This window comes from Temnothorax longispinosus, chromosome 6 (assembly GCF_030848805.1).
Source record: "Temnothorax longispinosus isolate EJ_2023e chromosome 6, Tlon_JGU_v1, whole genome shotgun sequence".
NCBI lineage: Eukaryota > Metazoa > Arthropoda > Insecta > Hymenoptera > Formicidae > Temnothorax > Temnothorax longispinosus.
The window spans coordinates 19248742-19273915 of record NC_092363.1 but is presented as its reverse complement, the minus strand read 5'-3'; the positions used below and the strand labels follow the sequence as shown (position 1 = coordinate 19273915).

The 25174-nt window shown below is 31.9% G+C and overlaps 5 protein-coding genes across 6 annotated transcripts; all 5 read right to left on the bottom strand.

The window, feature by feature from the left end:
* Positions 1 to 1867: 1867 nt before the first annotated feature.
* LOC139814719 (uncharacterized) lies at positions 1868 to 5883 on the bottom strand. The gene is made up of 4 exons (XM_071781193.1): positions 5576 to 5883; positions 4450 to 5472; positions 4184 to 4270; positions 1868 to 4117 (listed from the first exon to the last, which is right to left on the bottom strand). Exons 1-4 carry the CDS (start codon positions 5735 to 5737, stop codon positions 4016 to 4018), a joined length of 1374 nt encoding a protein of 457 aa, XP_071637294.1. The 5' UTR covers positions 5738 to 5883; the 3' UTR covers positions 1868 to 4015.
* Positions 5884 to 7212: 1329 nt separating this feature from the next.
* On the bottom strand, positions 7213 to 11653 carry LOC139815447 (uncharacterized). Its single transcript, XM_071782377.1, has 5 exons — positions 11544 to 11653; positions 7896 to 8439; positions 7601 to 7795; positions 7385 to 7471; positions 7213 to 7317 (listed from the first exon to the last, which is right to left on the bottom strand). The coding sequence occupies exons 1-5, from the start codon at positions 11651 to 11653 to the stop codon at positions 7213 to 7215; spliced, it is 1041 nt and encodes a 346-aa protein (XP_071638478.1).
* A 5817-nt stretch (positions 11654 to 17470) lies between these two features.
* Positions 17471 to 19556, bottom strand: LOC139815085 (uncharacterized). Its single transcript, XM_071781716.1, has 2 exons — positions 17976 to 19556; positions 17471 to 17845 (listed from the first exon to the last, which is right to left on the bottom strand). Exons 1-2 carry the CDS (start codon positions 18999 to 19001, stop codon positions 17690 to 17692), a joined length of 1182 nt encoding a protein of 393 aa, XP_071637817.1. The 5' UTR covers positions 19002 to 19556; the 3' UTR covers positions 17471 to 17689.
* A 1075-nt stretch (positions 19557 to 20631) lies between these two features.
* LOC139814760 (uncharacterized) lies at positions 20632 to 25036 on the bottom strand. Of its 2 annotated transcripts, XM_071781241.1 has the most exons (3): positions 23791 to 25036; positions 23576 to 23662; positions 20632 to 23507 (listed from the first exon to the last, which is right to left on the bottom strand). In XM_071781241.1, exons 1-3 carry the CDS (start codon positions 24832 to 24834, stop codon positions 23412 to 23414), a joined length of 1227 nt encoding a protein of 408 aa, XP_071637342.1. In that variant the 5' UTR covers positions 24835 to 25036; the 3' UTR covers positions 20632 to 23411. The 2 variants fall into 2 exon arrangements, with proteins under 2 accessions (XP_071637342.1, XP_071637341.1); XM_071781240.1 differs by having other exon boundaries at positions 20632 to 23662.
* LOC139815446 (putative gustatory receptor 28b) lies at positions 21129 to 21889 on the bottom strand. Its single transcript, XM_071782376.1, has 3 exons — positions 21518 to 21889; positions 21302 to 21388; positions 21129 to 21224 (listed from the first exon to the last, which is right to left on the bottom strand). The coding sequence occupies exons 1-3, from the start codon at positions 21887 to 21889 to the stop codon at positions 21129 to 21131; spliced, it is 555 nt and encodes a 184-aa protein (XP_071638477.1).
* Positions 25037 to 25174: the final 138 nt, after the last annotated feature.

Sequence of the window (25174 nt, the reverse complement as noted above, 5' to 3'; positions counted from 1 at the left end):
AGATTTTACGTGTACAAGCTATATTAACATGCAATAGGTCATGAAAGAAAAATACAAAATTAAATTGCACTTTTATTACCTCATTATTTATTTGGTTATCTCTGCTGCTGTTGAGTACATCGTGAATCGTGGTACGGATTTCTTGAGCTTGATTCTTGGCTGTCTCGCAAGCCCACATGAGTAACGCAATTTTTATAATATAGTACATCATATTTGTTAAGAGTAATACGACGAACTGTTTATCCAAATATTTGAACCAATCAATATACCACTGCAGACAGAAATACAGTCCAAAAATGATTTGAGAAAATGTTATGACTATCGTAGCAAGAAGCTGCACACTGAAAACTATGTTTAACATTTTCACTCTGTCGCTGATCATCACGTGTTGCTTCTTCAGAGCTTTAAGGTTCATTATCAAGAATGGATTTTTCTGCTCGTAGTAGAACATCGTGGGAACATATGGTTTATTATTTCGTATTAATTTTTGCATGTGTAGAAGATTATTATTAATTTCTTTGAAACAAGCCTTTAATACACAAACACAGTTTATGTACAACATGTCCATTGTAAAATTATGTAGCATTGTGTACAATGTAAATATCATAAAGATGATATTGATGTGTTCCATGTAATAATACATAAGAACTAATCCGATAGTATAGAACGAACCAAAGATGTCCTTGGCGTGAATTAATCTGGATAACTTCTTGTATGACTCCGTCGACAGTCTTGAAGAGATCTTTATTATGGTCTGGAGCAAGCGCATTCGTGGACCGCTCAAAACATGCGTTATAATTACAATAAAACCGCTGAATGTATAGAAAGTTAAAGTTATAAAATTTCTGGTTACGCCTTCAAAAGTGATTTCTTTAGAAATCGTATCATGAATAAATTTCACGTCTAATACACAGAAGACACACATAATTACGGTCGACAGAATGTAACGTGGTTGTGAAGTCTCGATAGTCGAAGCATTGATCTTGTACGGGAATGTTCCGAAAATGCGGCAAAAAGTAAAGGAAGGATACATCAGCGATTCAAAATCCGTGGCGTAAAATAGCCACCATTTATCCCACATTTTGTCTTTAGTTTGCCTTTGAAACTTCGACGATGAGCCGAGCATTATCGAAATATCATGAAGAACAACAATTATATATAAGTCACAGATTATAGTCTAAAGATTATTGAAGGTATTGTTTATACACTTTAGCATTTATATAAGCTTAGAATAGCTCTATTATATAAATACAACTATTTAATTCGCCTTTTAACGACAAGTGCGTACACCAGTATGGACTTCTTATCGTCAATTTGCACTCGGTGCATGACTTTCAATTTGAAACTGAAAGGGGGTGCTACAAGTAGCAAAATATAACTAAAGGTATCACGTGTTAGGCGTAAGGTAACCATGGCATTCTTCGATCGGCAAATATCTGAAATGCTACGTTTAAAATAATAATGTTGCTGTAGATGCATTAGAATTTTTCAAGATTTATTAATAACAATTATTGAATTTTAAGTTTCGTTGAAAATGTCTGATATTTTTATTTTTTGTTACTTCAAGAGATGTTTTACTTTCTTTTTTATATAATAGAAATTTTTACACTGAGAAAGAATTGTTAACTTGACTAAAATTTTCAACTAATTATTATTTTTTTAATTAAAATATTTAAGTATTTGAGTCAAATTACGTCGTTAGATTTAATATGTCGTATTTAATTTGAATACATAAACATTTTAATTTAAAAAGTAATAATTAGTTAAAAATTTTAGTCAAGTTAACAACATTTTTTTCTCAGTGTATATTTTTCATTTATTATAATATTTTAATGCGCAGTTTTTTGCCGATAAGAAATATATTGTTATCAACGTTTGATTTCAACTTTAACCCTTAAAGGTCGAGTGTCAATACCGCGATTTTTGACGCTCAAGCCGCGCGATTGCAGCCGCGCGTCTTTGATTAATGTCTGCTTTGCATGTAATACAATGGAACTATTGCCAATCCCGCGTTTTTAGTCGTTCGACTCTAGCGATTATGGCTACGCGATTCAGAATCGCGCGACTCAACTGCTCCTGGAGCAGTCTAGCCGCGCGGCTCAGTTCACTCAATTGTATTTGGAGCAGTTTAGTCGCTAATATTTTGGCAAGTTCTACTTTTTAATTAAATTAACGTTCCACAACATGAATGATTTTATGCTGTGTGAATTGGTGAACAACTATAAATGGTTATATGACCCACAAGATAAAAATTATAAAATTTTTTGAAATTCTTCTGTCTCTCTCGCAATAAGCAAATCATTTGGAGCACTCCTATAGCTTTCACAAAATAATAATGTAATTTCTTCCTCTTCTTCTTCTTTAATAGTATGAAGAATTATTAAAGTTTTTTTCTCCATGTTTTATAAAAGACTGCACACAGAAAAATAATCATTCTGTAATGACTTTATTGTAGATTTGCAGATTAAGTATTTGATAAGGTTATATGTATCCGGAAATCTACCATAAAAAGTCGTTGTAAGTATTACATTCACTCAAAACAAGATTCTGGCTTTTCAAAGACTTGTGTCAAGATATTTGAAAACTATTAATAAGAAAATATTCTTCGTTATAAGAAAACTTACTTAAAAGAAATAAAATATTCCTTTCCTTAGCTGTAGAATAATTATTTTTCTCTGTAAAATCGCGCGACTCTCATCGCGCTTTTGACAACAGTATGCGCGACTGCTGTCGCGCGATTAGTGCCGCGCGGTTGCAATCGCGCGGCTTGAGCGTAAAAAATCGCGGTATTGACACTCAACCTTAACATACACCCTGGGTCAAAATGACCCAGTAAAAAATTGTGTTGCATTATCTATCATTGAAACGCTGAAATCGGGATCTGTCGCGTCGTCTCTTGGTAGTTTTAACCTCTCTCTAGATGGTGGTACAGTCGCTGTAAGTCAGCAGGCGTCCGGCTGTGTCTGGCTGCCGTCTGCGTCAAACGTTCCGAAAATCACGGGTTATTTTTTGAAATGTTAGCTTTTGCGCGTATTTTTACCTTAAAGTATATAATCCAGAGATTTTGCAGTTAAATTTTCACGTAAAAATATTAAAAATTTAGAAAGTTATTGAATATTTCGTAAAAAACAATTTTTTGGTTTATAAACTATATTTTCAATTTTTGAACCACAAAGTTTTATTAATAACCCTTCACAAACAATCTCACATTTATTTTGAGTGTTGCAAGAATACACCCTTTTAATTTCAGCCAAAAAGAATCGATCCCTCGTTTGTGGTAATTACGCAAAGTAGCGCTGGATCAAAATGACCCAGTGTGTATTTTATGTCTCAAACAGGTAGTGTGTATGTTAAGGGTTAACTTACAGGCAAACGTGCATTACAAATTGTTTGTGCGTATTTAATAATAATTCAATTTTGATATGTACGTAAAATTGTATTATACTTTAGAGATATATGTAGAAAAAGAAATAATCTATAAAATTTGCGTTACTTGCATTTTCAGAAACAATGATATTGTTCTGAAGTTTCAACGACAAGGGAAACTTTACGATTTTACAAATTTTAGCAAAATGATAAACAAAAATACCATAGATTATTTGTTAGGAATACAAAAAAACTAGCATTTTATAGTATTAATAAAAAAATATATGAAAGTTATATGTTGCACTTTGCAACCATTTCTGCAATGCAGGATGTTCGGTTATAAGGCATTTATAAGTTCAAGGCGACATTTTCCCCAAATTTATTTGGTATAATCAACACAGTGCGTTTAAAGTATACATTAATTAAGGTGAAATTTGTTTGAAACTTTTTATCAATAGAATACGTGATATAGAATTCTTTCGGATGTCGCTATACATGTATGTATAGATATGTATAATTGTATGTAGATATAAAATATATAGATACAGAGCAACTATATTCAATAAGAATAAAAGAATGCTTTTAAAGTATTTAAAAACACAAACTATTTTTTTATCATATTTTGAATTTTGTTTTCTATTTTCTTTTATTAGACTATTTCGGTAAAACTAGCAGCTCTTCCACCGCAAGAATGTGATGTGACCAAGAATTGTATTAAGATCAATAAATACGTAGTAATGCTACCCACCATCTGAAAAAAATCATAAAAATCAACAATATGCATTTAATTGTTTGAAGCAAATAATTGGTTACACACCGCAGTGAGAAGCGTTGCATCCACAGTGAGACCTTTTGCAGAGAATGCATTTTCTCGATGCAGTATTTGCATAGAAAATAGTTGCAGCTATAACATTATAATAATTAGTAAATAAATAAAGTAATAAGTAGGTGTAGCATTAGGATATGTAATTATTAATGGGATAATTTAATACAAAAAATACATTAGTACTTTAGGGATTTTTATGAAAATATACAAATTAAATACATTAGATTGTATGTACAAGTTAAATTATATTTTACTACCTCGTTTTTTATTTCTTTATCGCTGGTATTGTTAAGCAGATCATGAACAGTGATACCAATCTTCGCAGCTTGATCTTTCCCACTATCGCAAGCCCATACTATCAATACTATTTTTATAATATAATATATCACGCACATCATAAAAAACGAGTACCAAAACTCTTCTTCCTCTTCATTGGCCATGGACAAGACTATGTAGAAGTACAGATTGAAAGTGATCTCAGAGAAGCATACAACTATGGTAACGATAATCTGCAAACTGAAAATCATATTCAGCATCTGCACTGTGTCGCTGACCATCAGATGTTGCTTCTTTAGGGCTTTAAGTTTCATCAACAGAAATGGATTCTTTTGCTCGTGATAGATTCGTCTGAGTAGATGAGGTTTGTCGCTCATTATGAGTTCCTGCACCTTTGTCAAATTATCGTTAATTTTCTTGAAACAGACTTTTAGTACACAAACGCAATTCATATACAGCATATTCATTTGAAACAGCACTAAGGTGAGATATATTGAAAACATTGTTAGCAAGATTGAACTCAGAGTCATCTTGATGAAACATACTAATGTTAGGATGACAAGGAAGAAGAAACCGAGGATATCTTTAACATGAATTAGTCTGGATAACTTTTTATACGATTCCGAGGGTAGTTCCGAAGAGACTTCCTGTACAGTCTGCAGCAAGATCAGCCGTGGACCTCTCGAGACATACGTGACGATCGCTACGAAACTACCGAGCACATAATAACTGTGACGCTCAAGAGATCTAGGCACGCTTATGTATATGATCGTCCCAGAAATATTGAGCACGTAGAGAGTGATTATTCCATAAACGCAGAACATGCAGATAACAATTGTGGATAGAATATAACGTGATCTCGAAGCCTCGAAAGTCGAATCGTTGATCTTGTATGGGAATATTCCAAGAATGCGGCAGAATGTGAAGCAGGGATACATCAAGGATTGAAAGTCCGTAGCGTAAAATAATCGCCACCCGTTTCGCATGTTGTTGTTTACTCGTTTCTGGAATTTTAATGACAAAATGGAATATGAGCAGCAAAGTTTCGTTGTAGAACGATAATTTAAATATACACAGTTTAAAAATTATCTATCACATTATCAATACTTTGTTATTGGTGCGAGCGTGATTACAAAAATTTGTTCCGTAAATGTAACTTTTAAATTCGTCTTTTAACAGCGATTGCGTAACTCCTTCTTTCGATCTACACATAACAAGCTTAACATGAAAACTGCGAGCAGTTGCTGCGTCGAGTAGCGGGGAATGCATCAAATATAATATGTTAGTCGTGAAGTAACCATGGCGTACTTCGATCTGTACTTGTCACTCGGAACATTGAAGTGAAATACGTAAAGAAATTATATCTTGTTGCTGCAACGTACCAACCATACATCAAATCATGTTGACACATTCAAAACAGGTGGCATTAATTGCATAATATCTATATATAAATTAGTTCCTCTTGAAAATTTATCAATAGTTGTTTCGTATTGTACATTTTTATTGTGCCTACAAAATGTTTTAGAATGCTTTTTGTACCACTTTAAAATTTAATATTTGTAACTGTATAGAGATACTCGCGCGTGTTTGTATTACAGTAATTTTTAGTAAAAGAAGCATTAATATACATCAATGCAATCAAAAGTGTGCTATTATTTATATTTGATTTTCTAATTTAATATAGAGTTAATCGAAATTGCAAATTATTTTCTTGAGTGTATTAAAATATAATACACCAAACTATCAATTTTTACGTGTTGTTACTGACTAATGTGCTGTTAAATTATGCTACGTATATTTTGAAAGGCACTACTATTGCAGTGGGAGACAAAAAGCTAACGGATGTAATATTAATAAATTAAGTCATAATGTAAAAACAATGATATTATCTCAATTAGACTTATTCTAATTAATTAGCTAGATGAAGATAAATTGATATATATATTTCTGATGAAATTAGCTAGTATGACATATTTTACATGAAAATATCTCAAAGTAATTGCTTTTTTTGTATTTCAACAACAACATAAGGAAATAAAATAAAAAATATGTTAACTCATTACAGTAATCATATTACGCTGCTCATTATATTAGCTAGTATGACACTTTACAAGAAAATATCTTAAAGTAATTGCTTTTTTTGTATTTCAACAACAACATAAGGAAATAAAAGAAAAAAATGTTAACTCATTGCAGTAATCATATTACGCTGCTCAAGGAAGATTTAAGTAAATTACCTACTTACTCTTGTTAAATGAAACTTAAACCTCCAATATGCTGTATGAGATGTTCTCACAAAAGACATATCACAACTATTCAGAACTGATTTGATTCCTATTGAAATAGGTGGTTTTATTCTCATACAAGATCAAACATAAAAATATAAGCAACACATATTTTTGAACATTACCTTGTATTAGTTATCTGATATTTGCATTAATTTTTGTGCAAGGGAGCAGTTGAAATATTGAATTGTTTGAGATATGTAATGAGTGAAACAGATATCTTAGAAATTTATTACGTCTTTCATACGCGATACATTTAAATATGTAAAAAAACATTCAAGATTTATTCTAAATTTTTGATATTAATACTATATGTTGATATTAATATTTACTGTTAATATAAAGTGTTTTAATACACGTATGATATCGTTTTGTCTACGTACATGTGTATATGTACATATACGAATAACGTCTACAAATATAAAAAAAAGTTCTTTTTCATTATTTTCTTTTACGGGATTACATTATTCGTGTAACATTGATTGCAGATTCTTCATCGCAGGAATGTGATATGACCAAGAATTGTAGCAAAATTAATATATATGTAGTGATGGTACCCACCAACTAAAAACAATGAAAAAAAATTAACAGGATAAATTTAATTAATTAAACCAAATAATCGATTACTCACTGTAGCGAGAAACGGTGCGTCCACATTAAGACCTTTTGCAGAAAATATACTTTTGCGATGCAATGTTTGCAAAGAAAATAACTGCAACTATAATGTAAGATTGTTAAATACAGGAAAATGTAATTATATACTCAAATAGATATAATATATAAAACCTCATTAGCGCATGCAATATGTTAGAAGAAAAATATACAAAATAAATTACATTTCCACTACCTCATTTTTTATTTGTTCATCTCTGCTGATGTTAAGTACATCGTGAATCGTGGTACGAATCTCTTGAGCCTGATTTTTGCCAGTCTCGCAAGCCCACACAAGTAACCCCATTTTTGTAACGTAATATATCGTTTCTAAGAATATCAAACCGACCTCTTCATCCAAATTGATGAAAAATCCATTGTATCCATCATACTGCACTACATGGAAGTACAGTCACAAAAATAATTTCAGAGAAGGTTATGACTATAGTAGCAAGAAGTTGCAAACTGAAAATTGTGTTCAGCATCTGTACTGTGTTGCTAATCATGAGATGTTGCTTTTTCAGACCCTTAAGGTTCATTATCAGGAATGGATTTCTGTGTTCGTAAAACATTATGGGAACACATGGTTTATTGTTTGCTATGAATACTCGCATATGTAGAAGATTATTGTTAATTTCCTTGAAACAAGCCTTTAATATACAAACACAGTTCATGTACAGCATATCCATTGTAAACACTAGTAGAACTGTGTACACTGTAAACATTATATTGAAGATACCGGTGTGCATCATGTAGAAATATATAAAAAGTATGCCGATAATGTAGAAGAGACCAAAGATATCTTTGGCGTGAATTAATCTGGATAACTTCTGATACGACTCCGGAGGCAGTGTCGAAGAGATCTCCATTATAGTTTGGAGCAATCGCATTCGCGGACTGCTCAAAATAAACGTGACGATTGTTACAAAACTGGCTACTATATTATAGCAGTTAGCTTCAAGAGACTTGGTCACGACTTCAAAGTTTGTGATCTTCATAAAAATATATTGATAGACGACTGCCAGGTCGACGACACTAAAGCGGATATAATTATAATCGATAAGACATAATGTGGTTTGAAGACTGGAAGATTGAATCGTTGATCTTGTACGGGAATATTCCAAGAATGCGGCAGAATGTGAAGCAAGGATACATCAAGGATTGAAAGTCCGTAGCGTAGAAGAGCCGCCATCCTTTTCGCATATTGTTGTTTACTCGTTTCTGGAATTTTAATGACAAAACTGTATACGAGCTTTACTGGAGAACAATAATTTAAATATACACGCAGTATAACAGTTATTTATCACATTATCAATATGATAACACTTTGTTAACGATGTAAGCGTGATTACAAAAATTTCTTTTCTAAGCGTAGTTTTGAAATTCGTCTTTTAACAGCGATTGCGCAACTCCTTTTCCATCTACACGTAACAAGTTTAACTTGAAAACTGTGAGCAGTTGCTGCGTCGAGTAGCGGGGAGTGCCTCAAAGAACATATGTTAGTAATGGCGTTCTTTGATCTATACTTGTCACTAGAAACACTGATGTGAAATACGTAAAGAAATTATATCTCATTACAACGCACTAACACACTGCTACGTACTTACCATACATCAAATTATATAGACACATTCAAAACAGAAAACATTAATTGCAAAATCTATATAAATTAATAACTAAGGATTTACTAATAACTAATTTTATACTGCTCATTTTTATTGCATATGAGACATTTAGGAATGTTCTGTACCACTTTGAGATTTAATATTTGTAACTGTATAAAGAGATACTCGCGCGCATGTGTGTGTATCACAGTAATTTTAATCAAAAGAATACCACTATGTACATAATACCAATATGCATTAACTCAGTTAAGAGTGTGTTGTTATTGATATATATATAGGGGAGACCGGGGCGAAGTCGGCCCTATTTTTTTTCGGTACCAATTTTTAACAACAAAATAAATCATTTTAGTGAAATATAGTATATACCATTGTAAAGAATGAACCCTTAGCTACAAAATTATATAGGCATTTTTGGTCTACATCGCTTTGTTCAACCGGTATAGAGTAAAAACGACAAAGGTGCAATAATCAAAAAGTCAAAATTCCGGGGCGGAGTCGTGTCTTCATTCTTGGACTGGATTTTAAATAAAAATTCATAATTCCAATCATGAAAAATGATAAGATACATTTTATTAATTATTTTTTTATAGAAAAATGGAAACATTAATTAAAAACACGATTGCGGAAAATAATTACAAGAAATGTGCACACACTTATGTGCCCTACGCTCGCACGTTTCTCATCAGTTCTATTCTGTCATCTCTGAGCACACGCAGCACATATTACCCAAGTCATCGCCGGAATCCGACCACTGCTGCTTCTTTGCCTTTGATTTTCGCCGGAAGCCTCCATGATATGGCTTGGTCACGACTTCGCCCCGAACACAAGTTTTAGGTTTGGTCACTTATAAATTATAAAATAATAGAAATCAACGAAAAAAAAAATGCACTGGATTCGTGTTCAGTATGCATTACTCTTTAGAATCACTTACTTTGAGATTCGGAGAGACAATAATACTTAAGATATTACAAACTTTCGACGCGGAAGAAATTTTACTTTCGATCTGCGAAAACACATTTGCTTCGATAAAGAATCACAACATGGCACGTAACCACACTAAACTTCGTTGGTCACGTGGGCATCATAAGCGTTTACAGCATTAATGGCGAGTTTACACAACATACATATTTCGAGATAATTGCAAAAAACGACTCCGCTCCGGGGCTGACTTCGTCCAGGTCTTCCCTACTTTTTGAATTTAATACGTATATAGTTAATCGTAATTTCAAATTATTTTCTTGAAAGTATTAAAATATAATACACTAAATTTTCCTTAATTTTTGCATAATGTTACTCACTAACGTGCTATTAAATTATGCTACGAATATTTTGAAAACTGCAGACAAAAAGCTAAACGGATGTATATTAATAAATTAAGTCATGATGTAAAGGCAATGATATTATCTCAATTAGACTTATTCTAATCAGCTAGATGAAGAGCTAAATTGATATATTTCCAATGAAATTAGCTAGTATGACATACTTGACAAGAAAATATCTCAAAATAATTTTTTTTTTTTTATTTCAGCGACAACATAAGGAAATAAAATATCAAAAAATGTTATCATTACAGTAATCATATTACGCTGCTCAAGGAGAATTTAAATAAATTATTTTGTTAAATGAAACTCAAAGTTCCAATATGCTATATGAGATGTTTTTACAAAAGACATATCACAACTGTGCAGAATTGATTTGATTCTTTTTGAAATATGTGATTTTATTCCTATACAAGATTAAACATAAAAATATAAGCAACACATATTTTTGAACATTATTTTGTACTAATTTTTTTATATTTGCGTTAATTTTTGCTAATTTTAATGCAAGGAAGCAGTTGAAATGTTGAATTGTTTCAGGTATTAATGAGTGAAACTGATATCTTTCTTGAAATTTATTACGTCTCTCATACGTGATACATTTAAATATGTAAAAAAACATTCAAGATTTATTCTAAATTTTTGATATTAATACTATATGTTGATATTAATATTTACTGTTAATATAAAGTGTTTTAATACACGTATGATATCGTTTTGTCTACGTACATGTGTATATGTACATATACGAATAACGTCTACAAATATAAAAAAAAGTTCTTTTTCATTATTTTCTTTTACGGGATTACATTATTCGTGTAACATTGATTGCAGATTCTTCATCGCAGGAATGTGATATGACCAAGAATTGTAGCAAAATTAATATATATGTAGTGATGGTACCCACGAACTAAAAACACAACAAAAAAAATAAACATGATAAATTTTATTAATTGAACCAAATAATTGATTACTCACTGTAGCGAGAAACGGTGCGTCCACATTAATACCTTTGGCAGAAAATGTATTTTTACAATGCAATATTTGCAACGAAAATAACTGCAACTATAATATTTAAGATTAAATACAGGAAAATGTAATTATACTCAAATAGATATACGTAATGTATAAAACCGCATTAGCGCATGCAATATGTTAGAAGAAAAATATTCTAAATAAATTGCATTTCCATTACCTCATTTTTATTTGTTCATCTCTGCTGATGTTAAGTACATCGTGAATCGTGGTACGAAGCTCTTGAGCCTGATTCTTGCCAGTCTCGCAAGCCCACACAAGTAACCCCATTTTTGTAACGTAATACATCGTGCCTGAGAATATCACACCGACCTTTTGATTCAAATTGATGAACAGTCCATCGTATCTATTATACTGCACTACATTGAAGTACAGTAAATCAAAAATAATTTCACAAAAGGTTAAAACTATCGTAGCAAGAAGTTGCAAACTGAAAATTGTGTTCAGCATCTGTACTGTGTTGCTGATCATGAGATGTTGCTTTTCAGAGCCTTAAGGTTCATTATCAGGAATGGATTTCTGTGTTCGTAAAACATTATGGGAACACATGGTTTATTGTTTGCTATGAATACTCGCATATGTAGAAGATTATTGTTAATTTCCTTGAAACAAGCCTTCAATATACAAACACAGTTCATGTACAGCATGTCCATCGTAAACACTAGTAGAACTGTGTACACTGTAAACATTATATTGAAGACACCGTTGTGCATTACGTAGAAATATATAAAAAGTGTGCCGATAAGATAGAAGAGACCAAAGATATCTTTGGCGTGAATTAATCTGGATAACTTCTGATACGACTCCGGAGGCAGTGTCGAAGAGATCTCCATTATAGTTTGGAGCAATCGCATTCGCGGACTGCTCAAAACAAATGTGACGATTGTTATAAAACTGACCAATATATCATAGCAGTTATCGTCAAGAGACTTGGTCACGACTTCAAAGTTTGTGATCTTCATAAAAATATTAGATTGATAAAGGTCTGTCAGATCGATAACACATAAAGCGGATACAATTATAATCGATAAGACATAATGTGGTTTTGAAGCCTGGAAGATCGAATCGTTGATCTTGTATGGGAATATTCCAAGAATGCGACAGAATGTGAAGCAAGGATACATCAAGGATTGAAAGTCCGTAGCGTAGAAGAGCCGCCATTTTTTTCGCATATTGTTGTTTGCTTGTTTCCGGAATTTTAACGACAAAACTGATTACGAGCTTTACTAGAGAACAATAATTTAAATATACACGCAGTATAACAGTTATTTATCACATTATCAATATGATAACACTTTGTTAACGATGTAAGCGTGATTACAAAAATTTCTTTTCTAAGCGTAGTTTTGAAATTCGTCTTTTAACAGCGATTGCGCAACTCCTTTTCCATCTACACGTAACAAGTTTAACTTGAAACTGTGAGCAGTTGCTGCGTCGATGTAGCGGAATTTGGTAACATTCTGAGTTATAGTGTAATTTTTAACGCGACATAAGTGTTTTTGATAGTGAAAAGTAATTTTTCTGATCTCTCGAAAATGTCTACTCTTTCATCGAGCTTTACTCTTGCGAATCTACCGCTAAGTGATTTTGATGGGAAATTCGATGCTTTATACGAATCCGATAATAATTTTTGCATATTTTCAAAATTTATATATTTTTGGAGTAACAAAAGTAAAAAACGACGTTCGGGGCTAAGTCGACACGACGCCACCGGGGCAAAGACGACACTAACCTAAAGTGACATTATCGCAAAAAAGGTCACTGTTTCGTCCGATTCTGATGACGATTTAAGGAACATCTGTTGCGTGTGTTCGGCAAACATTTCATTAGCTTCTAATAACAAACAATGCATCTTATGCAACCGTATGGCTCATGACGAATGTGTGCGCACATCTGATCGCGAGTTTACGTGTATAAATTGTTTTTCAGACAGTTTAGAAAAAGATAATTAAAAGTTTAATCTTTTTTTTTCTCATTATTTTAAATAATTGTTTACTTTATTCCGACTTTTTGTTTCTAATACACAATGTCTTTTCATTTGATAAACAATGTATTTTTATTTTTAAACAATAAAAAAATAAGTTCTAGATCAAATTGTGTCGATCAACAAAGTGTTGAGTTTGCCCCGGCGGGGTGTCGAGTTCGCCCCGTCATTTTTCAATTCGAAAATTTGTCTTCGCGTCACTTTTCCTTTCCTGGCGGCAAAACAAAGCGACGTACAGCAAAACTTCCTGAATCAATTTTGTACCTGAAGAAACACTCTTTAAATATATATCATTGAATTTGCCTAAAAATTTTAATTAAATATTAAAAATTGTCTTGAAAAAATAGTGTCGGCTTAGCCCCGGTCTCCCCTACTTTTTTTGTATTTTAACGGCAACACAAGGAAATAGGAGATCGAAGAAATGTTATCATTATACAGTAATCACATTACACATTATTTCTAAGGAAAATTTAAAGCAAATTATTATCGAAATATTCTTTATTCTCGACTACCTGGCAAATTATAATTATGTGCACTACGTTTCGGCTCTAGGTTTAAGTCCTTCTCAAGTGCGGTTTGAAATTTGGGAACGTCGTGTTGTATAAAACAATAAATAAATAAAAAACAAAAAATAGTCATTAAAACTAGAGAGCAATACGTCTACTCGACTCGTCATACGTAGTCAGAGACATCCTTGTGTTATGCGAATGTTCCAGCATGGTCATAAGCACAACTGCAGGAAATTAATTACATAAAGCATCAATATGTGGAGAGAGAATGCAACAATCGATTCTTACGTGTCTCATATATCCGAAATCCACAGTTATACATATCCAGTTAGAGAATCTCCGGTGTGCGGTGTCGTGCGAATGGAAGTACTCAGGAGACTAAACGTTGACAAAGGGAGCAGAATCAAGGGGTCAGAAAGGTTGCCGCGAGGAATAATAAAATATAAACAATTAAACAGACGATCGAGATGACGCCATCATATACAGCGTCTACATTCTCAAATTATTATCATTGGTAAATGAAACTCAAACGAGTACCTCCAATATGCTACATGAGATGTTCTCACAAAACACATATCACAACTGTTCTCAAAACTAATTCTCTTTAAAATATAAAATATTTTCTTCTCATACAAGATTAAATATAAAAATATCAGCAACATATATTTTTGAACATTACCTTGTATTAATTTTCCGATATTTGCATTAATTTTTTTAAATTTTAATGCAAGGGAGTAGTTGAAATGTTGAATTGTTTGAGGTATTTAATAAGTGAAACAGATATCTTTCTTAGAAATTTATTACGTCTTTCGTACGCGATACATTTTAAATACGTTAGCTAGTATGACATACTTTACAAGAAAATATCTCAAAATAATTGCTTTTTTTGTATTTCAACAACAACATAAGGAAATAAAAAAAAATGTTAACTCATTGCAGTAATCATATTACGCTGCTCAAGGAAGATTTAAGTAAATTACCTACTCTTGTAAATGAAACTTAAACCTCCAATATGCTGTATGAGATGTTCTCACAAAGACATATCACAACTGTTCAGAACTGATTTGATTCCTATTGAAATATGTGGTTTTATTCTCATACAAGATCAAACAAAAATATAAGCAACACATATTTTTGAACATTACCTTGTATTAATTATCTGATATTTGCATTAATTTTTGTTAATTTAATGCAAGGGAGCAGTTGAAATATTGAATTGTTTGAGATTTGTAATGAGTGAAACAGATATCTTAGAAATTTATTACGTCTTTCATACGCGATACATTTGAATATGTAAAAAAACATTCAAGATTTATTCTAAATTTGATATTAATACTATATGTTGATATTAATATTTACTGTTAATATAAAGTGTTTTAATACACGTATGATAACGTATTGTCTACGTACATGTATACATGTACATATACGAATAACGTCTACAAATGTAAAAAAAAGTTCTCTTTCATTATTTCCTTTTACGAGATTACATTATTCGTGTAACATTGATTGCAGATTTTTCATCGCAGGAATGTGATATGACCAAGAATTGTAGCAAAATTAACATATATGTAGTGATGGTACCCACCAACTAAAACACAATGAAAAAAAATTAACAGGATAAATTTAATTAATTAAACCAAATAATCGATTACTCACTGTAGCGAGAAACGGTGCGTCCACATTAAGACCTTTTGCAGAAAATATACTTTTGCGATGCAATGTTTGCAAAGAAAATAACTGCAACTATAATGTAAGATTGTTAAATACAGGAAATGTAATTATATACTCAAATAGATATAATATATAAAACCTCATTAGCGCATGCAATATGTTAGAAGAAAAATATACAAAATAAATTACATTTCCACTACCTCATTTTTTATTTGTTCATCTCTGCTGATGTTAAGTACATCGTGAATCGTGGTACGAATCTCTTGAGCCTGATTTTTGCCAGTCTCGCAAGCCCACACAATTAACGCAATTTTTGTAACGTATATATCGTACCTAAGAATATCAAACCGCCCTCTTTATCCAAATTGATGAAAAATCCATCGTATCTATTATACTGCACTACATGGAAGTACAGTCCAAAATAATTTCAGAGAAGGTTATGACTATAGTAGCAAGAAGTTGCAAACTGAAAATTGTGTTCAGCATCTGTACTGTGTTGCTAATCATGAGATGTTGCTTTTCAGAGCCTTAAGGTTCATTATCAGGAATGGATTTCTGTGTTCGTAAACATTATGTGAGAGCACGTGGTTCATTGTTCACTATGAATTTTGCATATGTAGAAGATTATTGTTAATTTCCTTGAAACAAGCCTTCAGTATACAAACACAGTTCATGTACAGCATATCTATTGTAAACACTATTAGAACTGTGTACACTGTAAACATTATATCGAAGATACCGGTGTGCATCATGTAGAAATATATAAAAAGTATGCCGATAAGATAGAAGAGACCAAAGATATCTTTGGCGTGAATTAATCTGGATAACTTCTGGTACGACTCCGGAGGCAGTGACGAAGAGATCTCCATTATAGTTTGGAGCAATCGCATTCGCGGACTGCTCAAAATAAACGTGACGATTGTTACAAAACTGGCTACTATATTATAGCAGTTAGCTTCAAGAGACTTGGTCACGACTTCAAAGTTTGTGATCTTCATAAAAATATATTGATAGACGACTGCCAGGTCGACGACACTTAAAGCGGATATAATTATAATCGATAAGACATAATGTGGCTTTGAAGACTGGAAGATCGAATCGTTGATCTTATATGGGAATATTCCAAGAATGCGACAGAATGTGAAGCAAGGATACATCAAGGATTGAAAGTCCGTAGCGTAGAAGAGCCGCCATTCTTTTCGCATATTGTTGTTTGCTCGTTTTTTGAATTTTAATGACGAAACTTAATACGAGTTTTACTGGAGAACAATATTTACATACACACAGTATAAAAGTTATTTATCACATTATCAATATGATAACATTTTGTTAACGATGTAAGCATTATTAAAAAAATTTCTTCTCTAAGCTTTAAAATTTCTTCTCTAGTTTTGAAATTTGTCTTTTGACAGCGATTGCGCAACTCCTTTTCCATCTACACGTAACAAGTTTAACATGAAAACTGTGAGCGGTTGCTGCGTCGAGTAGCGGGGAATTATTATCACGTAAATAAAACTTAAACGAGTACCTCCAATATGCTACATGAGATATTCTCACAAAACACATATCACAACTATTCAGAACTGATTTGATTCTCTTTGAAATATTAAATATTTTCTTCCTATATTAGACTAAATATAAAAATATAAGCAACACATATTTTTGAACATTACTTTATATTAATTTTCCGATATTTGCATTAACTTTTTTAAATTTTAATGCAAGGAAGCAGTTGAAATGTTGAATTGTTTGAGGTATATATTTAATAAGTAAAACAGATATCTTTCTTAGAAATTTATTACATTTTTCATATGCGATACATTTTAAATATGTAAAAAAAAAACATTCAAGATTTATTTTAAATTTGATATATTAATATTATTTGTTGATATTAATATTTACTGTTAAGTTGATTTAGTGTTCTAATACACGTATGATAACGTTTTGTCTACGTACACGCGTACATGTATATATGTATACGAATAATGTCTACAAATGTGAAAAAGTTCTCTTTGATTATTTTCTTTTATGGAATTACATTATTCGTGTACCATTGATTGCAGATTTTTCATCGCAGGCTTGTGATATGACCAAGAATTGTAGCAAAATTAACATATATGTAGTGATGGCACCCACCAACTAAAGACACAATGAAAAGAAATAAACATGATAAATTTCATTAATTAAAGCAAACGATCGAGTATTTACCGTAGCGAGAAACGTTGCGTCCACATTAAGACCTTTGGCAGAAAATGTATTCTTGCAATGCAATATTTGCAACGAAAATAACTGCAACTATAATGTAAAATTGTTAAATACAGGAAAATATAATTGTACTCAAATAGATATAGTGTATAAAACCGCATTAGCGCATGCAATATGTAATTATAAGAAAAATATTCAAAATGAGTTGCATTTCCACTACCTCATTTTTTATTTGCTCATCTCTGCTGATGTTAAGTACATCGTGAATCGTGGTACGGATCTCTTGAGCTTGATTCTTGCCAGTCTCGCAAGCCCACACAAGTAACGCCATTTTTGTTACGTAATATATTGTTTCTAAGAATATCAAACCGATCTCTTCATCCAAATTGATGAAAAATCCATCATATCTATTATACTGCACTACATGGAAGTACAGTCCAAAAATAATTTCAGCGAAGATTATAACTATAGTAGCAAGAAGTTGCAAACTGAAAATTGTGTTCAGCATCTGTACTGTGTTGCTAACCATGAGATGTTGCTTTTTCAGAGCCTTAAGGTTCATTATCAGGAATGCATTTCTTTGCCCGTAGCAGAACATCATGGGAAGTGTGGGAACACATGGTTCATTGTTTACTATGAATGCTTGCATATGTAGAAGATTATTGTTAATTTCCTTGAAACAAGCCTTCAATGTACAAACACAGTTCATGTACAGCATATCCATTGTAAACACTACTAGAACTGTGTACACTTCAAATATTATATAGGAGATGCCGACTTCTGCCATGTAGAAAAGTATATAAAATGCAAAAAGTTTGCCGATAAGATAGAAGAGACCAAAGATATCCTTAGCGTAAATTAATCTGGATAACTTTTGGTATAACTCCGGAGGCAGAGTTGAAGAGATCTCCATTATGGTTTGGAGCAATCGCATTCGCGGGCTGCTCAAAACATGCGTGATAATTACAATGAAACCGCTGAATGTATAGAAAGTTAAAATTTCAAAATTTGTGGTTACGTCTTCAAAAGTGATTTCTTTAGAAATCATATCATGAATAAATTTCACGTCTAATACACAGAAGACACATATAATTACGGTCGACAGAATGTAACGTGGTTTTGAAGTCTCGATAGTCGAAGCGTTGATCTTGTACGGAAATGTTCCAAGAATGCGGCAGAATGTAAAGCAGGGATACATCAAGGATTGAAAGTCCGTAGCGTAGAATAGCTGCCATTTTTTTCGCATATTGTTGTTTGCTCGTTTTTGGAATTTTAATGACAGAACTAAATACGAGCTTTATTGGAGAACAATAATTTACATATACAGTATATACACTGTATAAAAATTATTTATCACATTATCAGCATGATAACATTTTTTTAACGATGTAAGCGTGATTACGAAAATTTCTTCTCTAAGCGTATTTTTGAAATTCGTCTTTTAACAGCGATTGCGCAACTTTTTTTCCATCTACACGTAACAAGTTTAACTTGAAAACTGTGAGTTGCTGCGTCGAGTAGCGTGGAATGCCTTAAAAAACATGTATTAGTCATGAAGTAACCATGACATTCTTCGGTCTGTACTTGTCACTCGGAACATTGAAGTGAAGTACATAAAGAAATTATATCTTTTTGCTGCAATTTGATGTATGTACCAACCATACATCAAATCATGTTGACACATTCAAAATAGAAGACATCAATTGCACAATATGTATATAAATTAATAACTTAAAGATTTACTAATAACTAAATTTGTATTGCACATTTTTATTGTGCATATGAGACATTTAAGACGGCTTTTTGTACCACTTTGAGATTTAATATTTGCAACTGTACAGAGATACTCGCGCGCACGTGTATCGCAGTAATTTTCAATCAAAAGAAAAGAATACCAACATGTACATAATATCAATATGCATCAACTCAGTTGAGAGTGTGTTGTCATTAATACCCATATACTTTTTGAATTTAATACGTATATAGTTAATGATAATTGCAAATTATTTTCTCGATAGTATTAAAATATAATACATCAAATTTTTCTTAATTTTTGCATGATGTTATTCACTAACGTGCTGTTAAATTATGCTACGTATATTTTGAAAAACTGTGCTACTGCAGACAAAAAGCTAACGGATGTAATATTCATAAATTAAGTCATAATGTAAAGGCAATGATATTATCTCACTTAGACTTATTCTAATTAGCTAGATGAAGATAAATTGATATATTTCCGATGAAATTAGCTAATATGACATACTTCACAAGAAAATATCTCAAAGTAATTGTTTTTTTTTTGTATTTCAACATAAGGAAATAGAAGATTAAAAAAATATTCTCATTACAGTAATCATATTACGTTGGTCGTTGCAGTAATCACATTACATTTCTAAAGGATAATTTAAGCAAATTATTACTGGTAAATGAAACTCAAACGAGTACCTTCAATATGCTATATGAGATGTTCTCATAAAACGCATATCGTAACTATTCAGAACTAATTTGTTTCTCTTTGAAATATGTTGTTCAACATAAAAAATATAAGAGATATATATAAAAGATTACTTATACATGCTCACTATGCGATTTAAGAGATGAAACAACACCTTCAGATATCTAAAAAATGTTTTAAGCAAATTTTTTTTACGGCGTTATGTATTTACAATTATGTATCTAGATTTTCCAAGAATGTAATATTTTTTAAAATATTCTTACTTTTGTCATTATTTTTGTAAAGTTAAAAAATTTTTTTAATACATTTTTTTCAAAAATTATTTAAACTGGAGACATATACGTGATGTAGACATTTGGTATTGGTATCAGTTTGTAAATTAAGGCTATATTCTTTTGTAATTAAATGTGGGCCATCTCTGAAATTAAAAACGTGTAGGTGAAAATTTTTCTTTGTCAAAAATTTTGATATTTATAAGTTGGTGTATTTCTACGGATCGTAACAATATTCTGAAATTAGAAATAGTTCTTAACTGTCTTACAGTTTGTCTCAAATTTAAGTTGCATCTATATCGCCGCAGAAAATTTTATAAACAATATTTATATTAAAATGGACAGGAAGAATGGTTTTTTGTGCTTTGATAAAGTTTTTGAGTTTATTAAAATTGAAATAAAGCTCATCAACATTTCTATATCTGGTTCACATTATTAAATTTTTCTGAGATACCGGGCACATACGGTATTATAAACTAGGACATTTTACTGTATTATTGGTAGTGAACACGGTGCTGTTTTGTTTGTATGTTTGTTTCCCGAGAGGGAATTTCAGCTTCTTATTGATTGTATCAAAAACGAAAACAACGAAAAGTCATGATCTAAAATTTCTCCTTGATTATCTTCTTTTATGGAATTACATTATTCATGTACTGTTCATTGCAGATTTTTTATCACAAGATTGTGATATGATCAAGAATTGTAGCACAATTAACAAATATGTAGTAATGGTGCCCGCCATCTAAAAACACAATGAAAATAATAAACATGTAAACAATAATAAATTTCATTAATTCAAGAAAACGCTCAATTACTCACTGTAGCGAGAAATGGTGCGTCCACATTAAGACCTTTGGCAGAAAATGTATTTTCGCAATGCAATATTTGCAAAGAAAATAACTGCAACTGTAAATGCAAAATTTACCGTTAAGTACAGAATAGAAAGATGAAATTATAATCAAGTAGATTTAACATGTACAAGCCATATTAGCATGCAACCAGAAAAAAATATAAATTAAATTGCACTTTTACTACCTCATTTTTTATTTGCTCATCTCTGCTGCTGTTAAGTACATCGTGAATCGTGGTACGGATCTCTTCAGCCTGATTCTTGCCGGTCTCGCAAGCCCAAACAAGTAACAACATTTTTTTAAAGTAATACACTGTAGTTATTAAGAATAATATACCGAACTGTTTATCCAAATTGATAAACAATCTATTATACCACTGCACATGTTGATACAGTCCAAAAATGATTTGAGAAAAGTTCATAGTTATCGTAGCAAGAAGTTGCAAACTGAAAATTTTGTTCAGCATCTGTACAGCGTTGCTGACCATCAGATGTTGCTTCTTCAAAGCCTTAAGGTTCATTATCAGGAATGCATTTCTCTGCTTGTAGTAGAACATCATGGGAACGTATGATTTATTGTTTACTATTAATTCTTGCATGTGTAGAAGATTATTGTTAATTTCTTTGAAACAGGCTTTTAATACACAAACACAGTTCATGTACAACATATCCATTGTAAATATATGTAGAACTGTGTACGTTGAAAATATTATATTGATAAAATCGACGTGTGCCGCGTAGAAATATATATAAATTAATCCGATAAGATAGGATGTACCAAAAATATCCTTGACGTGAATTAATCTGGATAATTTCTGGTACGAATTCGGAGGCAGCGTCGAAGAGACCTCCATTATAGTCTGGAGCAAGCGCATTCGTGGACCGCTTAAAATATGCGTGATAATTATAATGAAGCTGCTGAACATATAGAAACTCGAAGCCACAAAATTTTGGGTCACATGTTTAAAATTGATTACTTTAGAAACAATTATATCACGAATAAATATCAGGTTTAATACACAGAAGACACATATAATAACGGTCGACAGAATGTAACGTAGTTTTGAAGCCTCGAAAGTCGAAGCGTTAATCTTATATGGGAATGTTCCGAGAATACGGCAAAAGACGAAACAGGGATACATTAAGGACTGAAAGTCTGTGGCGTTGAATAACCACCATCTTTTCCACATTTTGCCCTTAGCGTGTTTTTGGATTTTTAAACTGAACATTAGCGGAAACTTGTAACAAAATCACAGTTTGTAGTATCGTAATCTGCACAGCCTAAACCTTATTAATCGATACACTGTATTAATGCAAGTGTTATGGTATGTTTTTTGTAATTAAATCTAACTTGTCGTAACAAATGTATAAACTGACAGGAAGTCTTCGTCCCGTACTCGATGAATTTAAGTTTATAACTGCGAAGAAATGCTGCGTCAAACACAAAAACAGTGCTGAAGAAGCTATATACTATGTTACTTGTGAAGTAACCATGGCGTTCTTCGATCGGTATTTGTCAAACTTAAGATGAATTACAAAAGAAACTAATTAATTGTGTACTTGTTGTGACATATGACTTATTTTAGATTAATGCGAGAATAATCACAAGGTTTTTATTTTTTTAAGTTTAATCCACAAAAGTTTATTTTTTACTGCAAACTGCAAATTAAACTAAACTCTTCTTTTTTCACTTACATTTGACAAGTTCCAGTTTAATTTTGCTAGCAATTGCTACGACAAAAAGTAAGCATTACTTGATCGTATGTTAGTCATGAAGTAACCATAACGGTTTTCGACATATCATCTATTAAATGTAGTGTTTAATGTAATAATATGTAATTGCCGACATGTACCAACAATGCATTTTATTACTCAAAATAAGAAGCATGAATTACAGTGTTTAAATAAAACAGTGATTTTTTAAAAATCAGTTAATAACAACTTCCTGTGTGTACGTTTCCCGAAATTTCACAAGAAGAAATTTCAGCTTCCTATTGATTTTATCCAAAACGAAGACAACGAGGAGTCATAATCGGATACTTCTTCTTGATTATTTCCTTTTATGGGATTACATATTATTCATGTACTATTGATTGCAGATTTTTCATCGCAAGAAAGTGATATAATCCAGAATTGTAGCACAATTAACAAATATGTAGTAATGGTGTCCGCCATCTAAATACACAATGAAAATAATAAACATGATAAATTTTATTAACTAAAGCAAGCGCTTGATTACTCACTGTAGTGAGAAACTGTGCGTCCACATTAAGACCTTTGGCAGAAAATGTATTTTCGCAATGCAATATTTGCAAAGAAAATAACTGCAACTGTAATATAAAATTTACAGTTATGTACAGAATAGAAAGATGAATTTATAATCAAGTAAATTTAACGTGTACAAGTCATATTAGCATACAATCAGAAAAAAATAAAAATTAAATTGCGTTTTCACTACCTCGTTTTTTATTTGCTCATCTCTGCTGCCGTTAAGTACATCGTGAATCGTGGTACGGATCTCTTCAGCCTGATTCTTACCGGTCTCGCAAGCCCATACAAGTAACAATATTTTTATAAAGTAATACACTGTAGTTGTTAAGAATAATATATCGAACTGTTTATCCAAATTAAGAAACAATCTATTATACCACTGCACATGGCGGTACAGTCCAAAAATGATTTGAGAAAAGCTCATAGCTGTCGTAGCAAGAAGTTGCAAACTGAAAATTTTGTTCAGCATCTGTACTGCGTTGCTGACCATCAGATGTTGCTTTTTCAAAGCCTTAAGGTTCATTATCAAGAATGCATTTCTCTGCTTGTAGTAAAACATTATGGGAACATATGGTTTATTGTTAACTATTAATTCTTGCATGTGTAGAAGATTATTGTTAATTTCCTTGAAACAGGCTTTTAATACACAAACACAGTTCATGTACAACATGTCCATTGTAAATGTATGTAGAACTATGTACGTTGAAAATATTACATGGATAATATCGACATGTGCCACGTAGAAATACATACAAATTAATCCGATAAGATAGAATGTACCAAAAATGTCCTTGACGTGAATTAATCTGGATAACTTCTGGTACGACTTCGGAGGCAGTGTCGAAGAGATCTCCATTATGGTCTGGAGCAAGCGTATTCGTGGACCGCTTAAAACATGCGTGATAATTATAATGAAGCCGCTGAACATATAGAAACTCGATAACCCAAAATTTTGGGTTACGTGTCTAAAATCGATTACTTTAAAAACAATTATATCACGCATAAATATCAGGTTTAGTACACAGAAGATACATATAATTACTGTCGATAGAATGTAACGTGGTTTTGAAGCCTCGAAAGTCGAAGCGTTAATCTTATATGGGAATATTCCGAGAATACGGCAAAAGATAAAACAAGGATACATTAGGGACTGAAAGTTTGTGGCGTTGAATAACCACCATCTTTTCCACATTTTGCCCTTTGCGTGCTTTTGGATTTTCAAACTGAACATTAGCGGAAACTTGTAACAAAATCACAGTTTATAGTAATCTACACAGCCTAAACCTTATTAATCGATACACTGGATTAATGCAAGTGTTATGGTATGTTTTCTGTAATCAAATTTAACTTGTCGTAACAAATGTATAAACTGACAGGAAGTCTTTGTCCCGTACTCGATGAGTTTAAGTTCATAACTGCGAAGAAATGCTGCGTCAAACACAAAGAAAATGCTGAAAGAGCTATATACTATGTTACTTGTGAAGTAACCATGGCGTTCTTCGATCGGTATTTATCACTCTTGGGATGAATTACACAATGAACTAATTAATGGTTTAATTGTTGTGACATAT